The sequence below is a fragment of the Nomascus leucogenys genome, chromosome 6 (assembly GCF_006542625.1).
Source record: "Nomascus leucogenys isolate Asia chromosome 6, Asia_NLE_v1, whole genome shotgun sequence".
Lineage (NCBI taxonomy): Eukaryota > Metazoa > Chordata > Mammalia > Primates > Hylobatidae > Nomascus > Nomascus leucogenys.
This window is the reverse complement of record NC_044386.1, coordinates 103,251,849-103,271,916: the sequence shown is the minus strand read 5'-3', so window position 1 is coordinate 103,271,916 and position 20,068 is coordinate 103,251,849. Positions and strand designations below refer to the sequence as shown.

Genomic DNA, 20,068 nt, shown 5'->3' with positions numbered 1-20,068 from the left:
GGAGTTGACTTAGTTTTGGTTCATCCTTTGCTTTCTGGTCAGGGGCTGAAAGATCATAATGTGACAGAGGTGAGGAGGAAGACAAATAACTTATATCCCCAATGACAAAGTCCAGGGTTCACAACAGATGCCCTGCTAGACACTGTCAAATACAGCTTCATCTGGAGATGCAGTGTAAGAAAATGGATGGTTCTGGGAGCTTTAAACCCCTCAGGAAGCACTAGATGCAGGCAGGAGGGTGATCATTTATGTGAGATCTGGACACAGAAAGGTGAAGAAAAATGTCACTGCTTCTCAAGCACAGATTTGGGCAACAGTGCCTTTCCTTCCCAATGACTAATGATTATTTGGGCAGCACCATTCCTAAATGGGGAAAAGAACCATCCAGTGGACATCATAGCTCTGTGAAATCTCTCCTTGACCCAGTGATTCTAAGAATGGTCCCCAAGATCTATGATTAAAGATTTGCATTACAGTATGGTTTACAATGTTAAAAAAAAAATTAGAAACACCCCAGTATCCAACAATTGAGGATTAAATAAACAAATGAAAATATGTAGGCACTAAAGTGATATTGTAAAAGAATTTATCAGGGTGAGAAAATATCTATCAAAATTGTTTTGCTAAAAAAACAGCAGATTTCAAAACAGAATGACTCAATTTTTATAACAAAAATACTGTGCAAGGAGAAAACCTAAAATGCTATACACAACGTTGTCCACAATCATGTTGTTCAGTGTTGGTGAGAAAGGGAAAGCAAGCAGTTGAAAAATGAGGAATTACAGACTATCCTTATAAATAAGTAATCACAATAATATTTTATTTTATTTCAATTTTTTGAGACAGGTTCTTACTCTGTCACCCAGGCTGGAGTGCAGTGGGCCAGTCATAGCTCACTGCAGCCTCACTCTTGGACTCAAGCAATCCTCCCACCTCAGTCTCCCAAGTAGCTGGGGCTATAGGTGTACGCTGCCACACCAAGCTAATTTTTAAGATTTTTTTTGTAGAGATAGGGTCTTGCTATTTTGCCTAGGCTGGTCTCAAACTCCTGGGCTCTAGCAATCTGGCCACCTCAGCCTCCCAAAGTGCTGGGATCACAGGCATGAGCCAGCACGCCTGGCCAGCAATAATACTTTAAAGAGCTACTTGGCACCATGTAATATGTTGTACATAAGTTATCTCATTTAATTCTCACCATATTCCTATGAGGTATTGTGATGTCCATTTTTACAGATGAAAAAACCAAGACTCAGAGAGGTTAGGTGAATTGTCCAGAGTCACACTGCTAGGAAGTGGCAGCGTTGGGATTCTCACGAGCTCCATAGAATTCCAAAGCCCATCTCTTAACCACTATGCTAAAAACAGATACCCAGGAGGAACCTCAGAGAGGTCAGCCTCTGTACTCACTTACGAGCTAAAGACAAAAATAGGAAGTTAGAGGGAAAAAATACTTGTTTCTAAATCCTTTTTTTTTTTTAGACGGAGTCTCACTCTGTCACCAGTTTGGAGTGCAGTGGTGCGATCTCGGCTCACCGCAATCTCCGCCTCCCGAGTTCAAGCCATTCTCCTGCCTCAGCCTCCTGAGTAGCTGGGATTACAGGCATGTGCCACCACAGCCAGCTAATTTTTGTATTTTTAGTAGAGACGGGGTTTCACCATGTCGACCAGGATGGTCTCTATCTCCTGACCTCATGATCCACCCGCCTCGGCCGTCCAAAGTGCTGGGATTACAGGCGTGAGCCACCGCGCCTGGCCCTATTTCTAAATCTTTATGATTTTTTTCAGACTTTGACGTTTCCTACTCAAAGCTCAGGGGGTCTGCAGGGTTTTCTACGGTAAAATCATATAATCTGGCTGGCCATGGTGGCTCACGCCTATAATCCCAGCACTTTGGGAGGTCGAGGCAGGTGGGTTACAAGGTCAGGAGTTTGAGACCAGGCTGGCCAACATGATGAAAACCCGTGTCTACTAAAAATATAAAAAATTAGCCAGGCATGGTAGCGGGTGCCTGTAATCCCAGCTACTCGGGAGGCTGAGGCAGGAGAATCGCTGGAACCCAGGAGGCCGAGGTTGCAGTGAGCTGAGATTGCACTATTGAACTCCAACCTGGGTGACAGTGTGAGACTCTGTCTCAGAAAAAAAAAAAAAATTCATATAATTCGCAAACAGAGGCAATTTCCCTTTTTACTTTTCAGTTTGGATGCCTTTCTATCTTTCTCTTGCCTAATTGCTCTGGCAAGGTCTTCTAGCACTACATTGAATTGGAGTGTTGAGAGTGGGCATCTTTGTCTTGTTCCTGATCTTAGAGGAAAAGCTTTCAACTTTTCACTACTGAGTATGATGTTAGCTGTGGGATGTCATATATGATGTTTTTTATAATGTTTGCTCTAATCTTTATTATTTCCTTTCTTCTGCAAAATTTGGGCTTAGCTTGTTCTTTTTCTAGTTTCTAGAGGTGTAAAGTTAGGTTGTTTATATGAGCTCTTTCTTTTTAATGTAGGTGCTTATTGCTATAAATTTCCCTTGTAGTACTTCTTTTGCTGCATCCCATAAGTTTTGGTATGTTGTGTTTCATTTTCATTTATCTCAGGGTTTTTAAAATTCCCTTTTGATTTCTTCTTTGGCCCCTTGATTGCTCAGGAGTGTGTTGTGTAATTTCCACATATCTGTGAATTTTCCAATTTTTTCTTGTTATTGATTTCTAGTTTCATACCACTGTGGTCATAAAATATACTTGAGGCCAGGCAGACTGACTCAGGCCTGTAATCTCAGCACTTTGGGAGGCTGAGGTAGGAGGATTACTTGACACCAGAAGTTCAAGAACAGCCTGGGCAACATAGTGAGACCTCATCTCTACAAAAACATTGAACACATTGGCTGGGTATGGTGGCATGGGCCTGTAGTCCTGGCTACTTGGGAGGCTGAGGTGGGAGGATTTCTTGAGCCCAGGAGTTAGAGTTTGCAGTGAGCCATGATCACACCACTGTACTCCAGGCTGGGCAACAGAGTGAAACCCTATCTCAAAATAGTAATGATAATAACAATAAAAGATACTTGATATGATTTCATTCTTTTTAAATTTGTTAAGGCTTGTTTTGCGGCCTAACACGTTATCTAGCCTGGAGAATGTTACATGTGTGCTTGGGAAGAATGTGTATTCTGCTGCTGTTGGATGGAATGTTCTGTATATGTCCGTTAGGTCCATTTGATCTATAGTGTTAAAATGCATCAAAAAGAATAAAATACTTAGAAATAAACTTAACTGAGGAGGTGAAAGACTTGTATACTGAAAACTATAAAACACTGATGAAAGAAATTGAAGCAGACACAAAAAAATGAAAAGGTATCCTGCATTCATAGATTGGAAGAATTAATATTGTTAAAATGTCCACATTATGCCAAATGATCTATAGATTCAAGGCAATGCCTATCAAAATCCCAACAGCATTTTTTACAGAAAAAAAAAAAAAAATCCCCAAATGTATATGGAACCACAAAAGAACCCAAGTAGCTAAAGCCATCTTGGGAAAGACAAAGCTAGAGGCATCACACATTCTGATTTCAAAATATATTACAAAGCTACAGTAATTGAGACAGTATGGTACAGGCATAAGGACAGACACATAGACCAATGAAACAGAATTGAGAGCCCAGTAATAAACCCATCCAAACGAGCTTTGCTAAGGGTGACAAGAACACAAAATGGGGAAAGGATAGTCTCTTCAACAAATGGCATTCGGAAAACTATGTCCACATGCAAAATAATGAAATTTGATCCCTATCTTACACCAGAACAAAAGTAAACTCAAAATAGATTATTAAAGACTTAAATATAAAACCCTGAAACTATATAACTTCTTAAAGAAAACATAGGTGAATAGCTTCTTGACATTGGTCTTGGCAATGATTTCTTAGATTTGACACCAAAAGCACAAGTAACAAAACAAAAAATAGGCAAATGGCACTACATCGTACTAAAATAGCGTTTGCATAGCAAAATAAACCATTAACAGAGTGAAGAAACAACCTACAGAATAGAAGAAAATATTTGCAAACTATCTGATAAGAGACTGGTATACAAAAAAAATAAGAATCTTCTACAACTCAATAGCAAAAATCCAAACCGATTAAAAAATGGGCAAAGGACTTAAATAGATATTTCCCCAAAGAAGACATAATAAATAGCCACCTTGTATATGAAAGAGTGCTCAATCTCTCTAGTTATCAGGAAAATGCACATCAAAACCACAATGAGATATCACCTCATACCAGCTAGGATGATATTGTCAAAAAGCGAAAGGAGGCCGACCGCGGTGGCTCAGGCCTGTAATCCCAGCACTTTGGGAAGCTAAGGCAATCGGATCACTTGAGGTCAGGAGTTTGAGACCAGCCTGGCCAACATAGTGAAACCCTGTCTCTACTGAAAATACAAAAAATTAGCGGAGCGTGGTGGCGGGTGCCTGTAATCCCAACTACTCAGGAGGCTGAGACTGGAGAATCACTTGAACCTGGGAAGTGGAGGTTTCAGTGAGCCAAGATCGCGCCACTGTACTGCAGCTTGGGTGACAGAGCAAGTGTCTGTCTCAATTAAAAAAAACAAAGTGAAAGGTAACAAACGGTGAGAATGTGGAGAACTGGAACCCTTATATACTGTTGGTGTGAATGTAAAATCATGCAGCCACCATGGAAAACAGTGTGGTGGTTCCACAAAAAATTAAAAATAAGCTGGTTGTGGTGGTGTGTGCCTGTAGTCCTAACTACTCAGGAGGCTGAGGTGGGAAGAGCATGTGAGCCCAGGAATTTGAGGCCAGCCTGGGCAACATAGCAATACCCTGTCTCTGGAAAAAAAAAAAAAAAAAATATATATATATATATATATATATATACATGTATATATATCAGAACTATTATATGATCTAGTAATACCACTCTGGGTATGTATTCACCAGAACTGAAATCAAGATCTCAAAGATACCTGTGTTCCATGTTCATTGCAGCATTATTCACAATAACCAAGACATGGAAACAACCTCAACGTCCATCAATAGATGGATGGATTTTAAAAAGTATGTGTGTGTATACATATGGAATATTATTCAGCCTTAACAAAGAATGAAGTTTTACCATTTGTGACAACATGGATGAATCTTGAGGACATTATGCTAAGTGACATTAGCCAGTCACAGAAGGACAGATACTCCATGATTCCACTTACATGCGGTATATAAAACAGTCAAACTCTTAGAAGCAGAGAACGGAATGGTGGTTGCCAGGGGCTTGGGGGAAGGGGAAATGGGGAATTGTTGCTCAATGGATACAAAGATTAGTTATACAAGATGGGTAAGTTCTAGAGGTATGCTGTACAACACAGTACCTGTACTTAACAATATTGTATTGTACACTTTAAAATTTGTTAAGAGGATAGATCTCATGTTAAGTGTTCTCATCGCAAGAAAGAAAAAAGCTCTGGGTAGTCTGAGCCTGCCACGAAGTACACACACAGGTGAGCACCTGGAATGGTGTTAATGGAGCCCATCAGCTGCTCCACATCAGAGAAATCCAAGGTCTGGTCTTCAAACTCAGGCTGTGCAGAGATTTCCATGTCTGTTTTTGTTTTCAGGAATTTCCTGAGTCTGTTGGTATAAAAAGACACGCTGACTAGAATGGAGGGGCATTCTCCTTAGGGTATATCTATAGTGCTGAGTCACTGTCATAAATGAAGAGGGACTCTTTGCTGAACTTTCATTTAGTTACAAACAGCTGCTGGCTTCCATCTACCATCTTTTTTGGAGATTGACCTAGGGGTCATCAATGGGGATGGGTGGGATTGGTTTGTGCCTTTGAGGGAGAGGAGAAAGGGTAAGGCCATGTCAGAGGGTGGGTAGAGGGCGATCTGCCAGCAAGATCCAGAACCACACCCTCTGGACGATCTCTTAGGTGCTAACCTGGGAGTTCCCACTCTCAAGTCGATCCAGGCCCAAGAGGTACTGAGGGTCCAGACTCCCTGGGCTTCCTCTCCACATGGTCAAGTGCCCTCAAGTTGCTGATCATGGGACTCGAGGTCTCCTTGTATCTGCTTCCTGGCAGTCACAAGGTTTGTAAATGGCAGAGGCAGAATTCGAAACCAGGGCCAGGCACAATGGCTCACACCTGTAATCTGAGCACTTTGGGAGGCCAAGGCAGGCAGAGCACCTGAGGTCAGGAGTTCGAGACCAGCCTGGCCAACATGGTGAAACTCCGTCTCTACTAAAAATACAAAAAAATTAGCCAGGATTGTGGGGGACACCTGTAATCCCAGCTATTTGGGAGGCTGAGGCAGGAGAATCACTTGAGAGGCAGAGGTTGCAGTGAGCTGAGACCCCGTCATTGCACTCCAGCCTGGGCAACAAGAACGAAACTCTGTCTCAAAAAAAAAAAAAAAAAAAAAAAAAAAAAAGAATTTGAAACCAGTTTCATCTTTGCCAAAATCCCTGCACTTAACCCTTACATTATGAAACTTCTATGTTCATGTTGCTTTATGGACATTTATTTTATTTGATTCTCACAAAGCTATCCTCATTTGTAGATAAGGTAGCTTCTAGACTGATTGGATTTGCCCAAGGTCATGAGGGTAGCAGGATTTGAACTGCTATCTGTCTGACTCTAAAATGTGCACACTTTCTGCAACTGGACAGTCTGGGTCCAGGCATAGCGCGGGGATGTTGGGGGTACTCCACAGATCTCAGTTCTTTCTGGTGAAATGAGGGGCTTGTGGAGGAGAGCTGCCCACAGGCTTGCTGACTGAGCCTCACCATACATGCTCCCTACTAGCCCTGAGATCCTGAGATTCAATACTAGATGCTCCTAGTGACCGCACACCATCATTCCAAAGCCAGTGCTAATTTAATCAGGATTGACACAAAAGCTGAAACTGGAACCATATAACCAAATGGAACTGAGTCTATTTGGATAACTAAAGTTGAAAAAAGTAAAAAAAGGAAATAGATATTAGAACAAATGTATTACCTGTCAGCCATAGCCACTGCATCCTAAAAAGGAAAAGGAGAAAATATTAAGTTGATTTTGGAAATAAATTTCTTTTTTCTTTTTCTTTCTTTCTTTTTTTTTTTTAAATGGAGTCTTGCTCTGTCGCCCAGGCTGGAGTGCAATGGTGCAATCTCGGCTCACTGCAACCTCCGCCTCCCAGGTTCAAGGGATTCTCCTGCCTCAGCCTCCCAAGTAGCTGAGATTACAGGTGCGCACCACCACACCCAGCTAATTTTTGTATTTTTGGTAGAGACAGCATTTTGTCATATTGGCCAGGCTGGTCTCCAACTCCTGACCTTGTGATTTGCCCACCTCAGCCTCCCAAAGTGCTAGGATTACAGGCGTGAGCCACCATGCCTGGCTGGAAATAAATTTCTTTTACCAACATATTGTTATAAATATATAGATATAACTATATATGTAATAATACATATTGTTACATCTTATACATATAAGATAGTTATATAATAATTGATATAACTATATATAATATATATAATAACATAAACATAGAAGAAAACTTGGAAATTAGGAAAAAGTTAAAAAGCCCAGCTGTATCCCATACCGTAACAAAACCACCCTTATTTCTGTGCATTTTCTTCCATACCACAGTACTGCTTTTCCCCATCAACTTTGTCACATGCCTGTGGTCCCAGCTCCTTGGGAGGCTGAGGCAGGAGGATCATCTGAGCCCAGGAGTTCAAGGCTGCATTGAGCTATGATCACACCACTGTCCTCCAGCCCAAGCAACAGAGCGAGACCCTGTCTCAAAAGAAAAACCAACAACAAAAAACCCACACTATGTAAGCACTTTCCGTGTTGTAAATGGTCTTTTGGGCCATCAACTTGAACACTTGTATAACAGTTAATTGTGAACAGTTAATGAGTGGAAATGCCATCATTTACTTGATGGTTCTTCTACTCTTGGACATTTTGTTGTTTCCAATTTTTCACCATCATACATAACAGTGAGAAGCCCACCTTCATGTTTATCACTTTCTCCATGTTCTGCATATGGTGGGCCCACTAGTTCAAGAGGTACGAGCATTGATGGCTCTTGCAGTGCCTGCCAAATTGCTCTCCAGCTTCATTCACTGGTCCCTCACCCCAAACACAGCAGAAAGGAGGCATGGTTGGGCTTTGAGGGGCGACTGTATGCTTGGACAATGTGGCGGACATATTTAGCAACCAGGAAGCTCTGGAGGCTGAAGGCCCCTCCCCCACGCCCTGGACACCACATCTTCCCCCTACTCCTGTGGCACCTTGTGAAGAAAGGGGACCCCGGCTCTGACTGAGATTGAAATTCCCACAGCCTAGCCATGTAGAGGGTTGGGTCAGATTTAATTTGTTTTCAAGAAAATTAGGAAATGGATTTTTTTTGCATGTCTGAGTTTGTGAAGTAAGGTTTTTAATTGCTACACTTGTAACTGGGAAATTTAAGGTGCCTTTTCAGCCTTGACAACTTTCTCCCCAGAGCTCCAAGGGGCCATCTGAGGTGGCCAGAAAACTCTTAGAGCACTGTTGGCCAGGCGCAGTGGCTCACACCTGTAATCCCAGCACTTTGGGAGGCCGAGGTGGGTGGATCACGAGGTCAGAGGTTCGGGACCAGCCTGACCAACATGATGAAACCCCGTCTCTACTAAAAAAAAAATACAAAAATTAGCTGGGCGTGGTGGCGGGCGCCTGTAATCCCAGCTACTCAGGAGGCTGAGGCAGGAGAATTGCTTGAACCCGGGAGGCAGAGGTTGCAGTGAGCTGAGATCGCGCCACTGCACTCCAGCCTGGGCAACAGAGCGAGACTTCATCTCAAAATAATAATAATAATAATAATAATACTCTTGGCCAGGCGTGGTGGCTCACACCTGTAATCCCAGCACTTTGGGGGGCCAAGGTGGGCGGATCACGAGGTCAGAAGATCAAAACCATCCTGGCTAACACAGTGAAACCCCGTCTCTACTAAAAATACAAAAAAAAATGAGCTGGGTGTGGTGGCAGGTGCCTGTAGTCCCAGCTACTAGGGAGGCTGAGGCAGGAGAATGGCATGAACCCAGGAGGCGGAGCTGGCGGTGAGCCGAGATCACGCCACCGCACTCCAGCCTGGGCGACAGAGTGAGACTCTGTCTCAAACAAAACAAAACAAAACAACAACAACAACAAAAACTCTTAGAGCACGGTTTTTTGCTCAGCTTAGCTCCAGGATGAGGGGACAGGTATCTGGGTGACCAGAACAGAGGAACAAAGACTGGTGCTGCCTCTGCGCTGGGGGAAGGAGAGAGTCTGCGCTGTGAGTCCGCCTGGCCACTCATGTGGAAGCCATGCAGAGAGATTGGGCCACAGCCTCCCCATCATGATCATCCAGTGGAATCAAATGGATACTGGCCATAAAAGTCAATTCCAATGCCTCCAGGAGGAAAGAGGACAACCTAGCTTACCTCAGCCATAACTGTCGTTTCCGTTTATAATTCCATCTCTTTCCTTTATGTTCATTATTTCATTTTGTTTCATTACTGACCTTTATGAAATCCACCTTCTCCTCGTGACACATCTCCTCTATTGTTTCCATCAGTTCTTTGCAAGTATCTAGGTTTTCTCCACAGCTGACCAGTTGTCCATATAAGGCTTCCAGCTTCTCTTTCTTTTTCTCCCCTAGAGCTTGTATTTTTTCCTCATATTTTTGAGCAAGTGTTTCCAAGATCTCATTGTAATGTGACTCAAAGTTTTGTTCTTGTTTTCCAAAATTCTCCTGCAAGACAGTTGATCTCAGTCATCATTTCAGCGCATGTAGTGTGTTGATTAGAGTCTTTTTTTTTTTTTTTTTTTTTTTGAGACAGAGTCTCACAGTGTTGTCCAGGCTAGAATACAGTAGTGCAATCTCGGCTCATTGCAACCTCTGCCCCCCAGGTTAAAGTGATTCTCCTGCTTCAGGCTCCTGAGTAGCTGGGATTACAGGTGTGCATCACCACGCCTGGCTAATTTTTTGTATTTTTAGTAGAGATGGGCTTTCACCATATTGGCCAGGTTGGTCTTGAACTCCTGACCTCAAGTGATCCGTCTGCCTCAGCCTCCCAAAGTGTTGAGATTACAGGCGTGAGCCACTGAGCCCAGCCTGATTAGAGTCATTAGAGAAATGAAAATGTGTGCCTATCAGAACTATTTTAGTTCCTCTACTTTGTCATCTCATCTCTTGTCAGGATGTTGGAATGGAAGCTGGAGGTGCTGGAACATAGGCTTCTCCAGCCTAGACTCCAGGAATAATCTAAACAAAAGCACTGCTTTCTCTCTTGGCAGCATTTTGCAATCCACTTCCAGTTTCAACTACCTTCTATCACCATGACAAGTGACCAGGGAAATTATCAGTGATGATTCTGCCCGATATTGGACCTTAATGTGGAAATATTTTCCCTGAGAGATTCCCATCTATCATTCCCTCCTGAGCTCTTAACATCTCGTGAGGCTCCTCTTCACTCCCTGGTGCTTGGATCATACAAATATCAAGATTAAATCAATTAGGATCATATCAACTAGGGGAGAAATGAAGGCAAAGGAGGAACAAGGGTTGTGGTCTGGTGGCACTGCTTACAGATGAGAAGATGCAGGAGGGCAGAGGGAGGGTTCTGACAATATTAATCCAGGAGCACAGTAGATGAGAAATATTAATATTAGTAGAGTATATATTGCTTATATTGTCCCCAGAGCTCTGCAGGCTCTGATGGATGTCATCCTCATCAGATATTGGGGATATTTCCAAGGAAGAGGATCTTATCAATCATTCAGGGAGTAATTACTGAACACCTGCTATGTGCGCAGGACTTGCTCAGAATGATGGAAGAGAGAGAAAGGCAATAGATGAACTTCCCAGTGTTAAGTATGAAAGGATGGCCACAGGGTCCTCACTGAGGATGAAGGGACTTTGATCTGAGAGTAAGCTGGCAGAGCAGCGTGTAAGAAGTTTGGTTTTTTTTTTTTTTTGATGGAGCCTCATTTTGTCGCCCAGGTTGGAGTGCAGTGGAGCGATCTCAGCTCACTGCAACCTCTGTCTCCTGGGTTCAAGTGATTCTCCTGTCTCAGCCTCCCAAGTAGCTGGGATTACAGGCACCCACCACCACGCCCAACTAATTTTTTTTGTATTTTTAATAGAGATGGGGTTTCACCATCTTGGCTAGGCTGGTCTCGAACTCCTGACCTCAAGTGATCTGCCCACCTTGGCCTCCCAAAGTGCTGAAATTACAGGCGTGAGCCACTGTGCCCGGCCAATGTAAGAAGTTTTGTCTTGGATGTTGTACACTTACCCCCTTCTACCACCACCCTATGCTTGGCAGTGGAAGGGTTTGCCCCTTCTCTGTGTCTTCCATGGGGGATTAGTGCAATAGCTCTCCTCCCTTGTAAGATTGGGGGTGGAAAAGGTCTAGCTTCATGGGAAATGGGCCTGGGGCTTTAATGATTCATGTGAGATCCTCCTGTTGGTACCATCCGAGGCTGCATTAATAGAAATAGAGCATCCGCATGAAGAGAAGAGAGAGGGCAAGTCCTGAGCTCCTCAGTCCTGGTTGACCTCATCTGGAAGGTTGGGTTGAGCTCTGGCATTACAGTGGTGTACCATGTATCTACTAGGGCACACACAGGGGACTGTGGCATGTTTGGTGACAGGCATGGAAACTTATTAATCTTATGAGAAATAGATAACAGCCGAGGAAAAGAACACTTATCAAAAACGGGATGAGTATCCTGCAATGCCTTGTCAAGGCTGAACCATGAAAGAGGAATTAGTCTTATTCTGTGTGGCTCTAGGGGCCAATATGACTAGTGGACAGAAGTTACAGAGCGACACCTTCTATCTCAGTTGTCTTGGCATCTGGATCAAGGCTCACATTCTTACCCATGTCAAGATTGGGAGGGAGAGGGGCTGTCAAAGGATGGAAACTCCTTTCCAATCCTAGAATTCTAAGCTTTTACTGATCTCTCAGAAAAGTCTGGAAATTGCTAACTAGACAAAAGCAACACATAAATGTATTTATTTATTTGAGATGGAGTCTCGCTGTGTTGCCCAGGCTGGAGTGCAGTGGTGTGATCTCGGCTCACTGCAACCTCCACCTCCCGGGTTGCAGCAATTCTCCTGCCTCAGCCTCCCAAGTAGCTGGGACTACAGGCACATGCCACCACGCCCAGCTAATTTTTTTATTAGTAGTAGAGATGGGGTTTCACCATGTTGGCCAGGCTGGTCTCAAACTCCTAACCTCAGGTGATCCGCCCGCCTTGGCCTCCCAAAGTGCCGGGATTACAGGCATGAGCCACCGGGCCTAGCCATAAATTTATTTTTTAAATGCATGCAGAGCTAAAAATATTCCTTTGAGTAGCGATCATTGGCAGAAGTGGGTATTTTGCCTCTTAGAACAACAAAAAAATGTTTGACGGTCTACACCTGACTTTATATAGTCAACATTATAGGTACCCCCAAAAGCCTAAAATTAACAACTCCCAAAACCAAGGAAACAACATGGAACTCCACTGTTTCTGGTTTCTCAGCCAATGCACTAGATAGCAACCCAGGGATTCTCACTAAGACCTTCTACTCCAAAAAAGAGGTCCAAAACAAATAAACCCAAGAAGACAAGGGCAAAAGGAAGGATGTCCCCTCTTCACCACCTGGGCTCAAGTGAGGGACTTCACTGGATGATGCCACCGTGAAGTCATCTTTGTTAGAATAAGGGTCTGTCAAGTTGAATGATGAAAACAGTATACATTAAAAAAAGAATTTGAATAAGGGTCTAAATCACATACAATTGGTGATTTGGGTAAAGGGAGATTAGGAGAAAATGAAGCCAGTGAAGGAGAGGGATTGTGATTGGGAAATTTCTACCTTATTTACTCATGCAACAAACACGTATAAAATGCCTGCTCTGAAACATACCATGTAGTAGGACTAGGGATATTGAGACAGACGACCCAGCTTTCACACCAAGAGCTTATAGTTCAGCAGGGAATGCTGAAAGGTAATCGGTTCCATGACATCCACGCCCAGGTGCTATGGGAGGTCAGTGAAAGAAGGGAGGGAAGAGGGGCAGTGGTGACCTCTCACATTCTAAGAAAACAAATTCTCTAGCTCATACCAGAAACAGCTGCTTGACGTAGCCATTGATGGAAGAAGTGTGAGTCTGATGAGGACTTCAAGTAAACTCTTACCTCCACAGTGATGAAAACCTCCTCCAAGTGATTTGCAAAGTTTTCCATCTCGATTATCTGCTTTTCCAATTTGTACATGTTTTTGTGAATTTCATCCTATCCAACAGAGGATCACAAAGAAGGTATTAATGTTACATCTTCTCTCACTCTTGTAGAAGGCATTTTAGAGTATTCCCTGCATATGTACTTCAGATACCAAAGCAATATCAAGACAGAGAAGAACCAAGGAGACCCTGTTTACCTTGGCACTTTCCAGTGCTTCATTGAGTGGGATCACTTCATGCTCCTTATGTTCATCAAAGACCTTCTGAAAAGCTCTTATTGGAGTCTTACAAGTGACACAGAAGACATCAGCAGCTTCTTCTTCATCCTCTTCCTCGGGGATGACATAGCATTCATACTCCTCGCTGGCACGGCCATGTGTGTACCTATAGGCTTCCCGCAAGTCCTGGCACTGGCCTACCGGCCCCCACCCTCCGAAGCCCAGGTCCTTGACCTCCACTGCCTCTCCACTAAGTCTCCAGTCTCTCTGTTCCCTGGCTGGGTCTCTCCTCTTCATCACATAAGGAGGATATTCTGAAACCCCTGTTCTGGGTATGTTTTCATCAACAAACTCATCCCCTAATTCATGATCATCTTCAAGTCCGTATAAGTGGACAAGTTCGTCCACTTCCTCTTGAAGGTCTCTTTGAGCCTTACCGTCCCCTGCTCCTCTTGCCTCATTGGCCATTTCAGCTTGGACTACTTCTTTCCTCATCCTAGTGTTCTCTTCTGGAAAGAGCTGCAGTCTGTCTTCAGAGTCATACAGGTCCATGTGGTAAAAGTGGAAATCCTTGGGAGTAGACCTGTCCAGCCCCAGTTCCTCCCCCAATTCCTCCTCCATTGTAACTCTGGAAGTCCTCAGAAGCACGTTTATATAAGAAAGATCCTTCCTGGACACTTAATAGTGAATATCTGGGCCCTGGAACACAAAAGGAGGAGGAAAATCAGTTCTGGAAAAGGGCATTGCAATAGATGATCATTAGATTGGGCTCTACTCATACAAAACTTTAAAAAATTATCTGTGTAGTTCAGTCGTGGTTTCACTTTGAACCATCTGTAAAAAAAATTTGTTTTCTATGGGAGGATTGGCTTTCTAAGGTAAAAAGAGACAAAAGAAATTACAAAAGAAATGTCTAATAGGTATGTCCAACAAAATCCCTTATACATTAAAAAAAACTTAAAAGGCAAAACAATGAATGGGAAGCATCTCAGGCAGTTATTATTATTATTAATTTAGTTTTGAGATGGAGTCTCACTCTGTCACCCAGGCTGGAGTGCAGTGGCATGATCTCGGCTGACTGCAGCCTCTGCCTCCAGGGTGCAAGCAATTCTTGTGCCTCAACCTCCCAAGTAGCTGGGATTACAGGTAAGTGCCACCACACCCAGCTAATTTTTGTATTTTTGGTAGAGATGGGTTTTCACCATGTTGGAACTCCCAACCTCAGGTGATCCACCCACCTCAGCCTCCCAAAGTGCTGGAATTACAGGCATGAACCACTGCGCCCAGTCTATTATTTTTAAATTGTATAAATTAATTGAAAAAGTGGCATCTCAATAGATGAATGTGCACAGACAATTCACAAAACAATTACTTTTGTATGTGATAGCACCTGCACAAAAACATTTGAAAAAAAACTGTACTTAAAAGTAACAGAACAGGCCTGGCGTGGTGGCTCATGCCTGTAATCCCAGTACTTTGGGAGGCTGAAGCAGATGGATTGCTTGAGCTCAGGAGTTCGAGATCATTCTAGGCAACATGGCAAGACCCTGTCTCTACCAAAAATACAAAAAAAAAAAAAAAAGCCAGGCCACGTGGTGTGCACCTATGGTCCCAGCTACTTGGGAAGCTGAGGTGGGAGGATCACTTGAGCCTTGGGGGTTGGAGGTTGCAGTGAGCCTAAATCACACCACTGCACTCCAGCCTGGGTGACCGAGCAAGACCCTGTCTCAAAAAAAAAAAAAAAAAAAAAGTGACAGAACAAATAAGTAGATGCTGTTTTGCCTTTTCAGTTAGAAAATATTTAAAAATATCAAAAGTGATACCCCCGGCTAGATAAGGGGACAGTGAAGTGAGCACTCTCATATGCTGCCGGCTGGAATGTAAACTGGCCCCATTTTTCTGAAGAGCAAGCTTGGCAACCTGGGTCAGGAACCTTAAAAATGTTCACACTCTCAGTGAGGTGTGGTGACTCATGCCTGTAATCCCAGCACTTTGGGAGGGCAAGGCAGGAGGATTGCTTGAGGCCAGGAGTTTGAGACCAGCCTAGGCAACATAGTGAAACCCCATGTCTACAAAAAATTTAAGAATTTGCTAGGTGTGGTGGTGCATGCCTGTAGTCCCAGCTACTTGGGAGGCTGAGGCAGTGAGCCATGATTGCACCAATGTACTCCAGCCTGGGCGACAGAGCAAGACTCTGTCTAAAAAAAAAAAAAAAAAATGTGTTCATACTCTGTAGCCTGTCCACACTCTCTCTAACCTAGTAATCCTCTTCTGGAACCTTGAGGAAAAATCCCAAATACAAGGAAAAAATTATTTTATGTAAAAATGCCCACTACAGAATTTTTTTAAGTAGCAAAAACTTCTTTTTTGAAAAGGTTTAATGATTAGGAGAAGGGCTAAGTAAGCTTGGGTATGTACACTACATCGAATACAAAGCAGCCTTCAAAATGTTTATGGAGAGCAAATGATAACTTGGAAAAAGACATACAATATGTTAAGCAAAATAAACAACGCCCATTATATGTAGAATATCATGTCCACTATTTTAATAAAGTACATAAAGTCTAGAAGGATATAATAAAAACAATAATAGTAGTAGTAAATACAATATTAGTAATAGCTACTACTTCTTGAACACTTATCGTATGCCTTTTCTGTGGTAGGCAGTTTATGTATACATTATCCTCACATTGACCCTATGTGGCAGGCACTGCTATCATCCCCATTTTGTAGATGAGTCAACTGTGTCTCAGGGAGGGTATCTTGTGCAAGGCCACACAGTTAGTATATTGTTGAACTGGGATTTGAGCCTTAATCGGTGTGGCAGCTATGAGACTGTGCTTCACAGATATCCAACTACAGGGAGTGTAATTGACTGGAGGTTTCAGTTGCCCTCTGAGGTTCATTGCTGCATAGCATGCTTGCCACAAACATCTGCCATCCAGTGACAAGCACAGCCAGGGATTCTAAGGCAGATCCATTTCTGGTTGATACAGAACTCCTCTGAGCCCTTCTCTAGTTCCAATTACTCAGGAGGCTAAAGTGGGAGGATCACTTGAGCCCAGGAGTTCAAGACCAGCTTGGGCAACATAGCAAGACCCTGTCTCTTAAAATACAAACAGAAGGCTGGGTGCCTGTAATCCCAGCACTTTCGGAGGCCAAGGTGGGCAGATCATGAGATCAGGAGTTTGAGACCAGCCTGACCAACGTGGTGAAACCCCGTCTCTACTAAAAACACAAAAAATTAGCCAGTCGTGGTGGCAGGTGCCTGTAATCCCAGCTATTCGGGAGGCTGAGGCAGAAGAATTGCTTGAACCAGGGAGGCAAGAGGTTGCAGTGAGCCATGACTATGCCACTGCACTCCAGCCTGGACAACAGAGCGAGACTCCGTCTCAAACAACAACGACAACAACAACAACAACAAACAAACAAACAAACAAAAACAGTTCTCTGACGGCCAGAGGAGTTGGCTGGCGGATTCCCTGACAGCCTCACCAAGGCTTTCTTAGACTGCATGGTAGTCTAGGATACTTGCCTGAATCTTCCTGGAACCTTCCCTCTTGCTCTCCTTCAGCCAGGGTCAGACTTACATCATAGTCTGGCAGCTCTCCCAGCCTTTCCTAGCTGCCTCCCCATTTTATCGCTCACACAGGTGTTTCCTCTAATAAAATTCTTTTCCATCTTTTGCCTGCTTCTTGGAGAACCAAATTAACACAGTCGGTTGGACTCCAAAGTCCATGCTTTCTTCCTGGCACAGAGCTGCCATTTGTGTGTGCGTGTGTGTGTGTGTGTGCGTGTGCGTGTGTGTGTGTGTGTGTGTTTGAGACGGAGTCTCGCTCTGTCGCCCAGGCTGGAGTGCAGTGGCACGATCTCGGCTCACTGCAACCTCTGCCTCCCGGGTTCACGCCATTCTCCTGCCTCAGCCTCCTTAGTAGCTGGGACTATAGGCGCCCGCCACCATGCCCAGCTAATTTTTTTTTTGTATTTTTAGTAGAGACGGGGTTTCACTATGTTAGCCAGGATGGTCTCGATCTCCTGACCTCGTGATCCGCCCACCTCAGACTCCCAAAGTGCTGGGATTACAGGCGTGAGCCACCGTGCCCGGCCCATTGTGTTTTATTAATTCTTTTTTGTAACAGTTTTATTGAGGTATAATTCATATACCATACAATTCACCTGTTAAAAGTGTATAATTTAGTGGTTTTGTTTTTTGTTTGTTTTGTTGTTTTTGTTTTTTTTTTGAGACAGAGTCTCGCTTTGTCGCCCAGGCTGGAGTGCAGTGGTGCCATCTCAGCTCACTGCAAGCTCCGCCTCCCAGGTTCACGCCATTCTCCTGCCTCAGCCTCCCGAGTAGCTGGGACTACAGGCGCCCGCCACCATGCCCAGCTAATTTTTTGTATTTTTAGTAGAGATGGGGTTTCACCGTGTTAGCCAGGATGGTCTCGATCTCCTGACCTTGTGATCCGCCTGTCTCGGCCTCCCAAAGTGCTGGGATTACAGGTGTGAGCCACCATGCCCAGCAATTCAGTGGTTTTTAGTATACTCACACATATGTGCGGTGATCACCATAGTCAACTTCACAGCATGTATTTTTAAATTTTTTTAATTTTTTTGAGACATGGTCTCCCTCTGTCACCCAGGCTGGAGTGCAGTGGCACCATCTTGGCTCACTGCAACCTCTGCCTCCCAGACTCAGGTGATCCTCCCACCTCAGCCTCCCAAGTAGCTGGGACTACAGGCATGCGCCGCCGTGCCTGGCTAACTTTTGAATTCTTATTTAGAGACGGGGTCACGCCATGTTGCCCAGGATGGTCTTGAACTCCTGAGTTCAAGGGATTGCCCACCTCAGCCTCCCAAAGTGCTGGGATTACAGGAGTGAGCCACTGCGCCCGGCTGTAATTTTAGAGCATTTTTATCACCTCAAAAAGAAGCACTGTACCCTTTAGCTATCACCACCAGCATTCCCCCATCTCCCCTATCCTAAGCAACAACTAATCTACTTTCTGTCTCTATTGATTTTACTGTTTGGACATTTCCTATAAACGGAATCATATAGTATGTGATCTTTTGTAACTGGCTTCTCTCACTGAGCATACTGTTTTCAAGGTTCATCCATGTCGTAGCATGTATCAGTATTTCATTCCCTTTTTAGGACCAGAAAAATATCCCGTTGTATGGATATGCCATATTTTGTTTGTCCATGCATCAGTTGATTCGGGTGGTTTCCCATTTCATTTGGGTTGTTTCTACCTTTTGGCTATTTTAAATAAGTCTGCTAAAGATATTTTTGTACAAGTTTTTGTGTGAATATGTTTTCATCTCTTGCAGGTATATACCTAGGAGTGAGTAAACACCTCAGAGTGGGATCACTGGGTCAAATGGTAACTTATGTTTAACTTTCTGAAAAACCATCAAACTATTTTCCAAATTGTCTACACCATTTTACATTCCTGCCAGCAGTGTAGGAAAGCTCTGATTTCTCCACATTCTTGTCAGTACTTGTTATTATCTGACTGTTTGATTACAGTCATCCTAGTGGTTATGAAATGGTATCTCATTGTGGTTTTGATTTGCATGTCCCTGATGAATAATGATGTTAGTTTCATGTATTTATTGGCCATTTGTGTACCTGCTTTGAAGAAATGCCTCTCCAAATCTTTTGCCCATTTTTAAACTGGGTTATTTGCCTTTTTGTTATTGAGCTCTAAGAGTTCTTTGTGTATTCTGGATTCTAGTCCACTGTCAGGTATGTAAATTACAAATATTTTTCTTCTATTCTGTGAGGTGTCCTTTTATTTTCTTGATGATGTCCCCTGAAGCACAAAAGTTTTTAACTTTGATGAAGTCTAGTTTATCTATTTTTTTGTTGTTGTTGCTGCTTGTGCTTTTGATGTCATGTCTAATAATCCATTGCCAAATTTGGGATAAATCCTACTTGGTCATAATGCTTAGTATTTTTCTTTTTTGTTGTTGTTTTTTAAGAGGGATTACAGGCATAAGCCACCGTGTCTGGCGTAAGTTTTTGTCATATGTGACTAGATTCAGTTTGCTAGCATTTTGCTGAGGAATTTTGAATTCATATTCCTAACAAATACTGGCCTGTAGTTTTGGGGTTTTTTTCTTGTGCTATCTTTCTCTGGTTTTGGTATCAGGGTAATATGTCTCATAGAATGAGTTGGGAAGTGTTCCTATTCTTCTATTTTTTGGAACAGTATGTGAAGAATTGTTATTAATGCTTCTTTCAACGTTTGGTAGAATTCACCAGTGAAGCCACCTGGTCCTAGACTTTTCTTTGTGGGTGGTGTATTAATATTCTATTATTAATTTTTTTTTTTTTGAGACAGGGTCTCACTCTGTCACCCAGGCTGGAGTGCAGTGGCACAATCTCGGCTCACTGCAACCTCCACCTCCGAGGTCCACGTGATTTTCCTGCCTCAGCATCCCAGGTAGCTGGGATTACAGGTACCTGCCACCACGCCTGGCTAATTTTTGTATTTTTAGTAGCGACGGGGTTTCACCATGCTGGCCAGGCTGTTTTTTTTTTTTTTTTTTTTTTTTCAAATCAAGAAATAACTTTATCAAAAAGGAATTCAAATGGAA

The 20,068-nt window shown here is 43.3% G+C and overlaps 1 protein-coding gene across 3 annotated transcripts in view; it reads right to left on the bottom strand.

The window, feature by feature from the left end:
• Positions 1-20,068, bottom strand: part of FSD2 (fibronectin type III and SPRY domain containing 2) — a 52,956-nt gene that overhangs the window by 19,300 nt on the left and 13,588 nt on the right. For all 3 annotated transcript variants that reach the window (XM_012507534.2, XM_012507535.2, XM_003268455.3), the window contains 5 exons: positions 13,448-14,167; positions 13,207-13,302; positions 9,539-9,769; positions 7,006-7,028; positions 5,512-5,633 (listed from right to left, as the gene is read on the bottom strand). In XM_012507534.2, the coding sequence (XP_012362988.2) occupies positions 5,512-5,633; positions 7,006-7,028; positions 9,539-9,769; positions 13,207-13,302; positions 13,448-14,089 (1,114 nt within the window). In that variant the 5' untranslated portion in view covers positions 14,090-14,167. The remainder of the gene's footprint in view (positions 1-5,511; positions 5,634-7,005; positions 7,029-9,538; positions 9,770-13,206; positions 13,303-13,447; positions 14,168-20,068) is intronic.